Raw genomic sequence first — 14,400 nt, 5'->3', positions numbered from 1 at the left:
TGGAAAAAGAAACATATAGATCCCAGCAACTGCTTTAAAAATAATTTGTCTGGGTGACTAAATATGTAGATAGCTATAGGCTATATAAAAAATCTGTGTTGGGTTTAAATAAAAAATGTGAAATCTGAACTGTCTTATGAGAACTCCTTCCTTTTGGGTCCTCACAGAAGAAAGTATTCTGTAGTAAATTCTTCCTATAACATCACCTACTATAAGAATACTTACCTCCTTTATAGTTGTTTTTGTGCAAACAGAAAAAAAACAGTTTCTTCACTGTCAGCGCCCACCACTCCCTCGATTCTAAGCCTTCGTGGAATTCGCTGTTCCAACTGGAGAATCTGAACCCCTTTTTACTTATTTATCAATCCTGAAAAAAGACTGTAGATATGCAAAGCTTACAGGTCATCAAGTTTTTTGTTTTTAAGACCAGACTATTTTGGGAACTCTCAGTGAGGAAACTCCTATACATTCAGATCAGCACCTGCTCAGTTCTTAAAAGGTTTTCCTGGAGCCATGGAGAGGTTAAATGACATCATCCACCACTACCATCACCACCCCACAGCTCACACAGCCAGTATGTATGTGTCTGGAGCAGTACTTGAACCCAGATGGTCCCAACTTGGAGCTTGGCTTTCTATCTATGATGCCCCATCTGCCCAAGCTCTGTCTGAAGACAGGCAATAAGACATTTTTTAAAATAATGATTCTAGGTGAAACAAACATTCTATCTGCGCTCTCTTCTGAAAGGCTTACAGACTATTACGTTTCATTTTTAAGTTTCTTCATGTTAATGATTTTCCAAAATTCACCCCATTTGGAAGCCTCTGAAGTTCTGAGGAACTAACAAGTTCTGGCTCAAAAACTCATATTTATGCTTGTTTATTATTTATACACTATCTGTTTTGAACATTTTTGAGACATTGGAAGTCCCTCTAAGTACCTTTCACCCACTCTGAATATTTGCTGCAATAAGAACACTTACATGACCACATGCACTTAGTAAATTACTTTAATTATAGTTTAAATAGCAATAAGAACAAAAAAATCTTTGAAAAGCATTCTCTTTGATATCAACATAAATGACCTCATTCTAATTTGGGGCCTAGTGAGTCCTTTTACTGTTTGGTATTAGATTTTTATTTGTCTCATCACTCCTGATGTGTTTTTCCCTACCTGAATCCAGGGTCTTCTGATATTGGAAGAGGGATACATAGGACTCATAATAACTGATAATCTGCAAAACAGTTTCTAAACATGCTCTTCAGAGTTTTTTTGTGTTTTTTTTTTTACGTTACACTTTAAATAATCATAGCTTATGTCTACATAGTGTCAGATAAATCCCTTGAAAAGTGAAAAGTTCCATAAGCCAGTGTTGTGTTTCGCAGAATTGTAGTCTTGACTTATTTTTATGTATATGTGTGTTCACGTGTGCGTTTAATGAAATTGACTGCTCTTCTGAATAAACTGCGCAGGTGTGTTTGTGTTGGCTACACTAAGCTATTGTCTTATGGAGTCATATAGTTAAAATAGGCATGAGGCATTCCTAGGTAATAAGGCAAAATAACAGTAACATTTCATGTTTTGCTTGTAAATTGCCAACCCTGCCACTTTAAGGATATTTTCACTTCTTTGAAAAGTGTATTTCAACTTCAAGAATAATGTTAAATTTTTAAAAGTCTGCTTTGAAAAAGAGAATAACTAACTGTGTCTGTGTCATCTTAAAAATAAACATATACCTTGAAGATGGTCAGCTAAAAGAGTTGTGTAAGTAAAAAAGCTGAAGGCAGAAATGATCTCTCCTAGCAATAAAACTGTCATGATAGATATTTCATGAAGAATTCTGACCAATATTTTGATTACATAAATAGTACAAACTACAACTAAGATTCTCACGCACTTTTAAAATAAAAATTTGAAACAGAGAACCGATTCTAGAATAATGAGCTATATTGTCATTTAATTCCTGGCCATGGGAGAGACAGTGTGGCCAAATGGAAAGCACACTGGGTTTGAAGTTGGGAGATGCAGTTTCTGATCCTAATTCCAGCTCTGCTACTGCTTCACCACCTGGGTGACATCTGACAAGTCATTTGACTTTCCTAGGCCTGGGGTTGAACTTGATGGTCTCTAAGGTCCTTGCTAGCTCTAAATCCTATGATTCTATGCCAAAGAAAAAGAATGCAATAAAACACTGCAATTCAAAGTAATTACCCACCTTTCTCTACTTCCATTCATACAGAGAGGGCTATTACAAAAAAAAAGCCAGACCATCTTAAAAGCTAGGCTCCATTTAATGTGTATCTCTCCATAATGTGAAGGTTAGGATAAATAACTTCATAAATCTTATCTGTTTCAGCTGCCAAAAAAAAATGGTTCTAAAAGGATACCTTACAGTAATTAAAAGTTTGGTTTCTATGATTATAGACATATTTTAGATTAAAATATTTGAGGATGGTAAATCCACTTTGAAATGCAATTACAACCAAAACTCAAGATAATTTGGCACTGAAGTTGAAATTGCCTTTAGCACTTTATCCTAATGTCTTACTACTTACAGTTACATGGAACCATTGCAAAAGGCATAGGAAACATAAGGAAAAAGCAGCCTGCCTCCTTGCCTAAAACGTTGATTGTCTTTCTTGATATTACAACTCGTGCTGCTCGAGACATTATTTTATGAGATACCTTTGTACCTGTAAAGAAAGCAGCTTTGAAATCATATCATTAGAGCATATGATAAAAGCTGATCCAATAAAAACTCGGTGATTATCATATCCTTATCTCTACTACATATTATTTGTATGCATATACATCTCTTCAGTGTAGCGTGGAGCATTTTCCATCCTACTGTGTCAAGCCCCAGTGAGTTTAGTGCATGGTGATCTAGAAGCTGCTGCCAATGTCTCCCCTACCGACACCACCCCCTCCACATACACTTTTTTTTAAAAAGTTTTTAACATAAGTTATTTACTTTCTTGAACAAAATTCATAATTACTATTTATTTCTTCTCAAAGTACAAAAATCTCCACCAATGATTTCTATTCCTTACTCATCTTTGAGTTTGGAAAGGAAAGATCTGAGTAATGGTATTGAAAGAGGTTTGCCATTTGACTGTCATTTCTTTAAGGTACAATATTTTACTTTTTACAACTACACTGCAGACCTTTCACCTAATGTTTGGTTTCCACATTAGGATGATTTATATCATATTACATATGATGTCATATTATAGATTCATATCATATACCTTTTAGATTAATATCATTAATATCATTTGGCTGCAGCACAGTCAAACTTCCTTCTACAAAAATAATAGTGATAACTCACATTTACATAGCATGTTCTACTTCAAAGTCTTTTCCTCACAAAAATCCTTTTAGTTGGTACATACAATCTCCATTTGATAGATGATAAAACTGAAATTTACAGAGGTTACATCTCTTGCTGAAGGTTGCTTAGCTAAGAAGTAGCAGAATAGAGAACTGAACCCTGGCCTCCCAATTCCAAAACTAGTGCACTTTCTATAGTAGACCTCTTATATCCCTGGTGTGTGTTTGATGAGTTGAATTGAATTAACTAACTAGATTATCAACTCCTTGAGTGCAGGCACCATGTTTTGTTCATCTGTCTTCCCTGACCTTGCACAAAATAGATGCTTAGTAAATGTTTGTTGGTGTTGATGTGAGGATCTATGACTTCATAAAAGTAAAGAGAAGTTCAAGCATAATATGACTTCAACTGAGCTTTTCCTATGTTAGGATTATTACAGAACTGGCAGCACAAAGCTAGAAAATAAACATCTTGACTGTCTTTATGCTCCCTGAACACCCCAAACACTATAACTTATACACATTTCTAGTATTAATTCCTTAAAGCTTTACAATAAAGAGCAGGCATACTGACTAAAAATATTGTAATAGAATATTTAGTTGGTCACTCTATAAATAAATATGACATTTTTTTAAGTAAGGAAAATTGAAATCTGTTGGTTCACATTCTAGAACAGAATTTTCCTTTCATGGCAAATTAAGTATTTTCCTGAAAATTCTGAACTCAATAGCAATTTATAGTCATAATTCTTTTTCTGTAAAACTGTCTGCGCTAAGCCTAAAAGTGCAGTGTTGTCTCTCGCAAAGAGACTCAAGCTAATTGTCTATTTTCCCCTAGAATGTTAGCTTATATGATATTAGCACATGCAAATGAATTAACCCTTAAATGTTATTTCAATATAGTTACTCTTAAGCATCTTACTTATAGATAAGAGCTTTTCATTTAAATAGATGTCTGACATTTCCATGGCCAAGGACAAAACTGATAAACTGTCTCAGGTAATGGACAGAAAACTCCAGCTAAAAAAAACTCTTAAAGATTAGAGAAATAAAGTCTTTTTTTCAAAATTCTCAAAATTTCAAAGTATGCTACATATTAATATGACTCCTCCATGAAGGGGTCGATGAAGTAAATTTAAAGTGTCTGGAGCTCTCTTTTTTAATTAATTTGTGCAACAAAAAGCATTTAGGATCAGCAATCCCAACTGCTGAATACCTTTGAAAAACAAGTTAATTTAAACTATTAGTGTGTGGGTTAAGGTAGTGTATAAGATGCTATTAAAACTCAATCTGTTTGAATTTTCAAAACCAATGTCCATCATTCTCTTCCTCTTCCTCCTTGTCTAGATAGAGGAGAGCAATTTTTTTTTCATCAGAAATCACTGACCTTTGATCTACCATTCTCTGCAGCTGTACTGTTTTATCAAACATAGCCTTCTCTGTGACTTGTTCACCATAAGCCTGGTTATCTTGAGCAGCAGAAACCTGAAAAGTCACACTTGCTTCTTTGTCCTTTTTGCTTTCACTGTCTCTCCAGTCACCATCATCAGATGCAATGTGAACTTTTGCTTCCTTTCTTGAGGGAAACAATATGGTAGTTTCTCGTGTGCCTCTAGCAGTGCTGGGGGTTTCTTCTCTATTAGTCACATCCATCTGAAAAGTAAATGAAGTTTCTTTGGGCCCCAGTTTAATATGTTGTGTAGACTGGCTGCTCTCTGCTAACCCTTCTGGCTCAGAGATGTCACCTGAGCCAGTCAGTGGGAAAGTTTTAGAAATGGGCCCATAGAAGTTAATTTCTTCAGTAGCTTGACTTTCTGTGGGGCCTAGCTGAATGTGCCTGAAAGATTTGCTAATACCTGATGTTACCTCTGCCTCTGGTACATCTCCTGCAATACCTTCCTTTGGATGTTCAGAGACAAACTCCTGGAAGGTATTTTTCTCAGACACAAGAACCTCTTTCTGACTTAATCTGTAATTTCTTAAGGATCTATTTGTGTCTGAGGAACCAGCTGTGTGAAAAATGCCTCCAGATTCACTAAACTCCATATGATGAGAAATTGGTCCATGGTAAATTATCTGTTCAGTTGTTTGAAACTCTTGGGGACTAAATCTAATGTTCCTGATTAATGTACTATCTGATGACTCATCTATAAGAGAATTGTCTGCTTTGAGGCTGAATTTCCTGTCAGAGAGAGGGGCATTGAAAACAATCTGTTCAGCATATATATCTTTGGGGTCTAATTTAAGGAGCCCCACAGAACTCTGGGTGCCTACTGACCCTCCTGTCTGGGAATGATCTCTGTTTCCTCCAAATTTACCTGGTTCAGAAATGGACCCATGTAAAATAACTTCTTGATTAGCATGAAAGTGTTTGGAACCTAATAAAAATTGTCCTAAAGAGTTGTTAGTATCTTTAGAAAACTCTTCCTGACTAAGACCTTCTGTACCACCCACTTCTTGAGATGTAGAGAAACAACCTCTAGAAATAATTTCTTCAGCCAACTGATTTTCTTTAAGACCCAACTTAGAATGTCTCACAGACCCACTGGTACTTTTGGAGCCCTCCATCTGATTAAGTTGTCCTTCCACACTTACCTCTACCACTTTTGAAGTGGGTCCTTCATAAAAGATTTGCTCTGTCCTCCGAATTTCAGTGGGGCCTATTTTAATATGCCTTACAGACTGATTTATGTCCTCTAAGACATGTGATTGAGCAAAACCTCTTGGACTGCTAACTTCCACAGTTGCAGAAACTGGACCTTGGCAAAAAACGTGTTCAGCAGTATAATGTTCTCCACCACCACCGTCTCTGTCACTAGATGAACTGTACATTTCTCTACTGGCCCAACGCTTGGATTTAACACTGGAACCAGAAACTTCTATACCATTTTTACTATCTGGGCTTTCAGGTTCCTGGGCTTGGTGTTTTTCAAAACTATCTAGAACTGCTGACTGTAATATTTTCTCTACTTTGCTAGAGTTCTCTTTACTTAGTTGTTCCAAATCAAACTGATTTGCATCAAGGGTTTTCGAGAGGTTGACTTCAGCAACAATCGTGACTGATCTGCCATCAGTGGTTTTCTCAAATTTTTTAACTGAAATATTGCCATCATCCCCTTGACTCTCCTTAGTGAGGACAGATAGCTCCTCTCTCACACTTTCAGGAAGGCTCTCTTCCAGCTGTTCAATTGTCTCTACCAGCTGATGTTTGGGATCTTTGGAGGAGAGTTCCTTAATCGAGGTCTGGAATTCACGGGGTACTTTAATTTCTTTTTCAATGACAATGGATTCAGAATGCAATTCATCACCTTTTGGGTGTTCCTTCTGGTGACTGGAATCTATATCCTCTTCTGGAGAAAAAATTTCTGATGTGCTTGAAAATTCATCTCCAGGCAAATTACTTCTCTTTCTCCTTTTCTCTGTGCTCTGTGAAATTTCATCTTGCCAAGAATACTTGATAGTTGATTCTTCCTCAACATGAATTTGCCCATACACAGAATCTTCATCTTTGTCATAACTCCCAGAGTATTCATCTGGAGTAGAAACAAAGTATCTCTGCTCTCCTTCGGAGTCATCTGCTTCAGTTACTTCTTCAAAGTGAGTTACGTTCTGATGAGGCTGCTTTGTCTTTTTAAATTGATTCCCTGAGGAGATACTTGTTTCTTCATCACCTTCCTCATCACTGTAATGCCTCTCAAACCCTAAAGAGACATCATCTACTTCCTCTACCTCAAATGGCGTTGAAAAGTCAGCCTTCTCATCAGTTACATATGCTAGTGGTTCTTCAACAATCTCGACATTAACTACTTTCGCTCTTCCTTCTCTTCCTTTCAAGCCAAGATTTATTATATCTCCTATCATGCTTTCTGCTGATTTCCCTTTAATCTCTACTTCCTTAGCACCCTTGCTTAACAGATGCTTCAGGCTATCTTCATCTGAAACATCTATCTCTTCAAGCAATTTAGACTCCACAATAATCTCAGTCTTTGCCTTCCCCTCACCAGGAAGTTCTTTCCTTTCCATGTAAGTGACTTTTGTATCCAGAGAAGGACCAGCAGATGTCTCCAAGTCAGAAGGCTGCACAAACTGCTGAAGAATACTGGAAACAATATTTTCTGCTATGGTTTTTCTTGTGGAATCTTTGGTGGAATCAACAGCATCACTGGTATCCACTTTGAACTTCAACCCTCTCTCATCTGTCCATTCGGTTTTACTATCATCGGCACCTTCTTTTTGAAATGTTTGTACATCTTTTACTGATAATTCTACCTTGTCATCTTGTGCTGCTTTTCCATGCCCTTGCCCCTCAAAGCTAACAGGTATCTGTATTTGCTTTTTCTCTCCAAATATTGTAGTTCTCTCTTTGGTTGATTCACCTCCTTTTGCCTTTCCCTTCAACTGTGTACTTTCTCTCTCTCTTGCTTCCTTATCTAGTTTAGTCATTTCTTCCCATCTTAAATTTCTTTCCTCAGAAGCCTTTTCTTTAGAGTCAAACATTTTCTCTTCTTGTCTTGGTTTAGTCAGTTCTATTTTATGTTTTCTCTCCTCTGTAGACACACTCTCCTCTGTTTTCTTTCCCTGAAGAACATTCATTTCATGGGAAAGAGTGCTTGCAGATGTACTCATCCTTATGTCTTTCTGTTGGTGGCTCGGTCTTTGAGCACTTGTTGATTCTTTGGTTAAATATGTGGTGATACTACTTCTACTTTCTGTTTTCTGTCCATCAGGAATCACTTTCACCTGAGGTTCTGAACTTCTTAAAAGGCCATGTGTTGTAGGAAGCGTTCTGAGCTCATTGTGATCTTTTGTGGTTCTTTCATATGAAGTTTCTTGTCTGAGAGTGGAAGAGGAAGAATAGCTTGGACCCAGGAAATCTTTTCTTGGAGCACTTCCAGTTACTCTTGTAGGCTGGGGTCCAAAGAATGTTGATCGATTTGAAATGTTTTTATTTGGTGAGATTACTTTCTCCCTGGAGAATATATTCCGTTTGTTCTCTCTTTGTAATATGGAATTGGTATACTGGCATGATGTATTCCTGACTTCTGCAGAAATTAAGCAGAAAATGCACTAAAATTATTATAGTCATAGTACCATTTATCTTAAAAAATAACATACTACCAAAAAATCAATATAATGCTATGTAAGTCAGGTTTAGTAATTCTTACACTGAGATGATCTAACTACAGAGTTTGCCCAAATAATATACAAACCATGTGGATTTTTCACTTACACCAGGAAGGTATGAGAAGATGTGTATATTTTCGGTCTGCCTAACTGAAACTTTTAGGACACTCACCTTTGTCTAGCTTGGGAAGATAAGGCTACTTAATTGTTCCTATAAAGTTGGCACTTTCTAGACAATAATAACCCAACCACAGAATGGCCCACAGATCCTAAGGCCTTGTGCCTTTTAACAAATGGAGTTGAAGTCTCTTACGAATGTTCCAATTTTGAGGAGGTTAAATAAAGCTGAGCACAGGCCTTAGTAGAATTCCTTTGGAGTCTGCAGCTACACTCATGGATATTCCATAGTCATTCTATCTGCTTTTCTCTATCTGTATGTACTCCATATAACTGGGGGGAGGGGAGAGCTTAATAACTTGCATCGAATGTAAACATTTCCAAGTCCCAGCTAAAATCTCATAATAACAATACTACTGAGCTGTTATAATTAAATTCATGATCACAAATAATTTCACTATGAAAAAATGCCTTCCCTCAATCATGTTGTTCTAGTATTCACTTCACTCTAACAACAGATAACAAAAATTAACAATTACTTGTGAGGCATAGAATGTGCACAGGGAAAAACATAACAGCATTTACCAGTTGTAATAAACCTCAAACCAAAGCCACTAGTAAACAAGGAAAAGAAGAAATCCAGACAGGGTGAGTTGTTTTGTTTGCTTTTTTTAAAAAGATAAAGTGTTTTAAATGGAAATAGTTAATTCTGTTAGGAAACAAGGATATGAAACAAACCTCCCCCAAAATGACATTTCTTGTACTTTCTCCCCATGATTGAAAATGACTACCTTTTCAGTCTTGATGTCAAAAGGCACAGTTAATCTGAATGAATTAATTTAAAAGGATGTTTCTTTTGAATTGCTATATATTCATCAGGTCAACAAATATTAATTAATAACCTACTACGCACAAATGCAAAAGGAATACCAACAGATGAGACAGCTTTTATAATTACATCAACTTTTCCTAACTGGGTACATTTTGTTTACATCGAGTTTTAGTAGGGGAAAAAAGCAACAGTTTTTCTAATGATAGGGGTACCATTAAATACCAATCATTAAGTGGCATTATACATTTTCATATTTCTAAAAGAACCTAAGACAGTTTTTAATAAATTATAGCTTAATAAGTAAATTTCCAACAAGGTCAGATCCTATCTGTTGCTGAGAGATTCTCAATCTTGTTCTACCAGGTAATGATAGTTCAACGAAAGAATATAGCCCCATGGTGAAGTCCAATTTCTTGAGGGGCCATTTTGGGAAAGAGAACATAAGGTAACAGAAGGATTTGAAAATCCAATACAGGAAAGAAATAATCCAAAAGTTTAAGCCAAATTAGATAATGTTTCTGACATAACACTGAGTAGCTTCATCTTGCTAATGAACAAATGCTGCTCACAAACAAAGCCAAACTTTGTAATCTAACTTCAGGTCACACTCACACACACACACACACACACACACACACACACACACACACACACACACACCAGTATTTTCAGTCACATGTGCCTGTGGATAGCAATACCTATCAGCAGTATCATCACTGAATGAGAAGTATTTTTAGTTTCAGAAGTTCCACTGGCTCCTATATTTGTAATAGTCCTGATACCCTAATAGCTAAAAGGTAACAGTGATCGAGTTGGAAATAATAAACTCTTCAATGTCCTCAGTTTTAATTTTGTTTTTATTTCATTTCGTTCTGAGTGCTGAATGAGGTAACCCATAACAACAAAATGAAGCCTCATCCTCTGATGTATAATAATAAGATGTCCCCTCTGCCTATAGCCTTTCCCACATTCATCACAATCAAAATGTTTCACATGCTTCCTGGAATAATTTTTTTCTGTTTTTCATAGAATTGGACCATTGTTGGTCCAGGTAAACATGTTACATATATCAACATTCATAAAAGTCAATAAGGATATGCATAGAAGCACATCATCCATCATTCAGGTGAATCTCAAAATATAATTTAATGAAAACTTCCTTTTTTTTTAATTTTGTGAGCAGATGTCCTCATCCATTCTCTTCCTGTTTCCAAACTCAGAAGATGAGGTTGCTCCCCTCTGAGTCGAGTCAAGTCAAATATGTAACTCCAGTTGTACCCTTGATCCCATTCATTTCCATTTCCTCTAGAACCAATCAGCCCCTTTCTTTCATTTTCAGTTTCTTTCTCTCTACTGTCTCTTTCTCTTTTGCCTACAAACATGTCCAGATCATACCTATCCTTAAAAAATAAAATTTCCCATACTTCTCAAGGTATATCATACTATATCTGTCCCCCAATTCACTGCAGAAATTCTGGAAAGCACAATCTGTATTCTGCTTCCACCACCTACTACCTACTCTACTCCTCAACTCCCAGAAATCCAACTTCCATCCCCAACACTCTTGCTGAAATGATTTTCTGTTATATCACATTACCTTCTTAATTGCCAAACCCCATGGCCTGCTCTCAGACCTCATCCTCCTTGACAATCTCCAGAATTTAAAACTATTGATTCTCACCTTGCTGAAACTTTCCTCCTTCAGTTTCCCTAATCCTAATCTTTCCTGGTTTTCCTGCTACCTGATGGGTCTTTTGCTGAATCATCTTTGTCTTTCTTTATACTAATTGAGGATGTCTCAGAAAGCTTTGTCCTTAGCTTTCTCTTTTCTCTCCAAGCTCTCTTTTAGTGATGATCTCATCCACTTAAATTGCTTCAACTATTTGCTCTCTGAATACAACACCAAAAGCTATACATCTAAGAATATTCCCAACTACCTATTGGTCACAGGATCATAGGATCATATATCTGTAGCTGAAAAGAAACTCAGAGTTCATTGAGTTAAACTTCTTGCTTTACAGATAGATAAACTGAGGTATAGAAAGATTAAGTGACTTGCCCAGGGTCACACAAATAATGTGTAATGAGGTGAGATCTGAACTCAGCTCTTCCTAGGTCCTCCCTAATCTATCACTCTACCCACTGCATCATGCTGCCTTGATCATCTTGACCAAGATGTCCTGCTGAGACACCAAACTTACTATATCCCAAACTAAATTCATCTCCCCTAAACCTTCTCTCAACTTCCCTGCTTCTATTGATGGCAGCATTATCCTCCTTTCTTCCAAGGTTCAGAATCTCATAGTTATCCTTGACTCTTCTAATTCATTCCCCATATCTAGTCAAATACCAAGTCTTGTCAAAAGTTCCTGCATCTCAGGGCTCCTTTTTAATTCTCACTGGAACCACTTTAGTGGTTGACTCCAGCACAAATCTCCAAATGGCAGTCTAGAGTGTAGGCTCTGCTCTATACAACCCCTCTTTCACAGAATTAATAATATAATCTTCCTAATGTACACATCTGCCTATGTCATTCAGCCCAGCATCTGAGATCTGATTTACCAAATCCAGCCAAACTGCACCTCTGCACACTCATACAATGACTAACATGTACATTATCTCCTCCTTTTGTTATTTCTCTTTTTCTATAGGAAAGGGCATAGTTGCTACTACTTCCTCCCAAAAGCTACTTTTGATTTCCCTATAGGAAAAAGATTTCTCTCTCATCATAATGTCCTATAGTGCTTAGTCTAGTCTGCTTTTACCCTCACAAAATTCTGCTGGATCAAAATTATTTATATCTTCTTTATTGGACTATAAACTTTTTAGTGCTCATTTTAGCAGTATATATGCTAGAATATAAACTCTTTGAAGACAAGGATTGTGTCATGTTGCATCATTGTGTATCTAACCTCTAGGAGAGTACCTTGCACATAGCAGGTATTTAATATTAATATTTGTTGAATTGAAATGAATATTTTGTCTATTTCGATAGCCATCCCAATCATTTAAATTGGAGAAATCTTTATATTTGCAAAGTGCATAGAATAATTACTAGATAAAAAATCACATCTAAATCACATTGTATGATTGCCATTAATGTTTTTTTCTTAGTCACAGTTCTCAATAGCTTTGTTGTCTTCTAAAAATTAACTACGTTAGGGATTTCTTAAGGCTTCTTAATCTCTTCCCATTTTTATCCCTGAGAGTCCCCTTGTTAGAAAAATGTTTGATCTAACAAGAAGCCCAAGTCCTTAACACTGCACCCTACTGCACTTTGTTCTTGGAATATTTTCCAAGGAGTGGTTAGGAAGGCACATCCATGAGAAGCTCAGGACCAATCACAAAAAGAGTGTAATTTATGTATGTATGTACTGAACTGACCCAAATAGAATTCTTTATTACCGATTGCAGCTAATGCTTACAGTGGGGTTCTATGAAACCCTGAGTACTATCTCCTATGTAAGCGTCCTGCAGGGAGGAAAAGACTACGGAAGCTGTTTGCTGATAGATATACCAAGCCGAGTTGGGAGCAAAATGATCAAGCAATGGCTACAACCATCTTTCCCTTTATTTTCTATCATGGTGACTGAAGGAAGAGGTGACTTGTGTAAAACATTCTAGAAAGATATAAATAAAAGTATTTTGAAATTAAAAAAAATTAGCACTTAAAATGTATAAGGTTCAGTTTTCTAGAAAATTTAGTTCTTAACGTTTTCTTATTTTGTCTGGATCTCTCCTTTGCCTTTATGAAATGTACCTTTATCATATTTATTTATGTAAATTCCTTTACACACATGGTTTAGCTTCTCTACTAGATCATGAGCTCATTGCAGGCAGGGACTATATCAATTTTCTTTCAATTTTGTATGCCCACCCCCTAGTACAATGCCACACACATTTTTTGGTGGGGGGAATGGACCTACAAGTTCATTGATATAGGGAATTCTAGATAAGGAAACTTTCAACTGATGCAGATGGCTACCCGCTCCATCATACATTAAGAGCACTGCTTAGGGTGCTGTAGAATTAAGTGACTTGCCCAGGAGTACACAGTGTATATGTGACAAAGGGAAGACTGAACCCAAGTCTTCCTGACTCCAAGGGCAGCCTTTTATTCACTATATCATGCTACAAACACTTCATACATTTTAGTTGAATTTAGTATTTTATCCATTACAATAGCATTCTAAATTATTACTAATTTAATCATAAATGAACAATATATAATAGAAAGTCCTATTAAAAAGAAAAAATGAAACGTTTTATACCTCGTGGAACATTCTGTATGTGCTCAGTCCATACCAGTATCTCCGGATTACTCTCTCCTTCCAATAAGGCTCTGTGAAGGAAAAAAATTCAATTTATCACCATAAAAACAATGAGACATGTTGATTAATTCATTATTTAAGATTTGGTCAGCTGTCCAGTTCAGTCATACTTTTACAGGATTGATGCCTGGAAAGGTGACTCCATGAAAAGAGCTGCATTTTAAGAAATCTTAGTTTGTTATTTGTATGCTTTTTTCTTCCTTTGTAACATGAGATATTTCTGTCTGGCTAAAGGCAAAATTTGACATGAAGTGAAAACATGGTAAGAGATACACATTTTTAACAATCAAAATCAGATTGCTGATTATGAATAATTCCAAATTTACAATGGAAAATTATTTGAAAATTTTTCTTCTTAAAAAAATGTCACTTTGAAATGCTATCAGATGGAGGGAATTCTTTATATCCCATCACTGCCAAGGCTTGCCAATTCTACTTCCACAATATTTCTTGCACCTGTTCTTTCTCTCCACTAATACAGTCAAAACTCTAGTTCAAGTACATATCACCTCTCACCTAGGCAGTTGCAACAGCCTCCTAATTGTTTTCCTTGATTCTAGTCTGTTTCCTCTCCTACCCATTCTCCACAAAGCTGCCAAAATAAGCCAACTAAAGCATAAGTTTGTCCATGTCACTCTGTGCTCAAGAACCTTCACTGGCTCCCTA

The 14,400-nt window shown here is 36.4% G+C and overlaps 1 protein-coding gene across 1 annotated transcript in view; it reads right to left on the bottom strand.

Moving 5' to 3' along the window:
- Nucleotides 1–991: 991 nt before the first annotated feature.
- Nucleotides 992–14,400, bottom strand: part of SYNM (synemin) — a 42,258-nt gene continuing 28,849 nt past the window's right edge. The window contains exons 3-5 of the mRNA XM_036735643.1: nt 13,675–13,745; nt 5,926–8,372; nt 992–4,983 (exon numbers count right to left, since the gene is read on the bottom strand). Of these exons, the coding sequence (XP_036591538.1) occupies nt 4,633–4,983; nt 5,926–8,372; nt 13,675–13,745 (2,869 nt within the window). The 3' untranslated portion in view covers nt 992–4,632. The remainder of the gene's footprint in view (nt 4,984–5,925; nt 8,373–13,674; nt 13,746–14,400) is intronic.

The sequence above is a fragment of the Trichosurus vulpecula genome, chromosome 8, assembly GCF_011100635.1.
Source record: "Trichosurus vulpecula isolate mTriVul1 chromosome 8, mTriVul1.pri, whole genome shotgun sequence".
NCBI classification, from domain to species: domain Eukaryota; kingdom Metazoa; phylum Chordata; class Mammalia; order Diprotodontia; family Phalangeridae; genus Trichosurus; species Trichosurus vulpecula.
The sequence above is the reverse complement of the archived record's forward strand: the minus strand, read 5'-3'. Positions and strand labels throughout refer to the sequence as shown.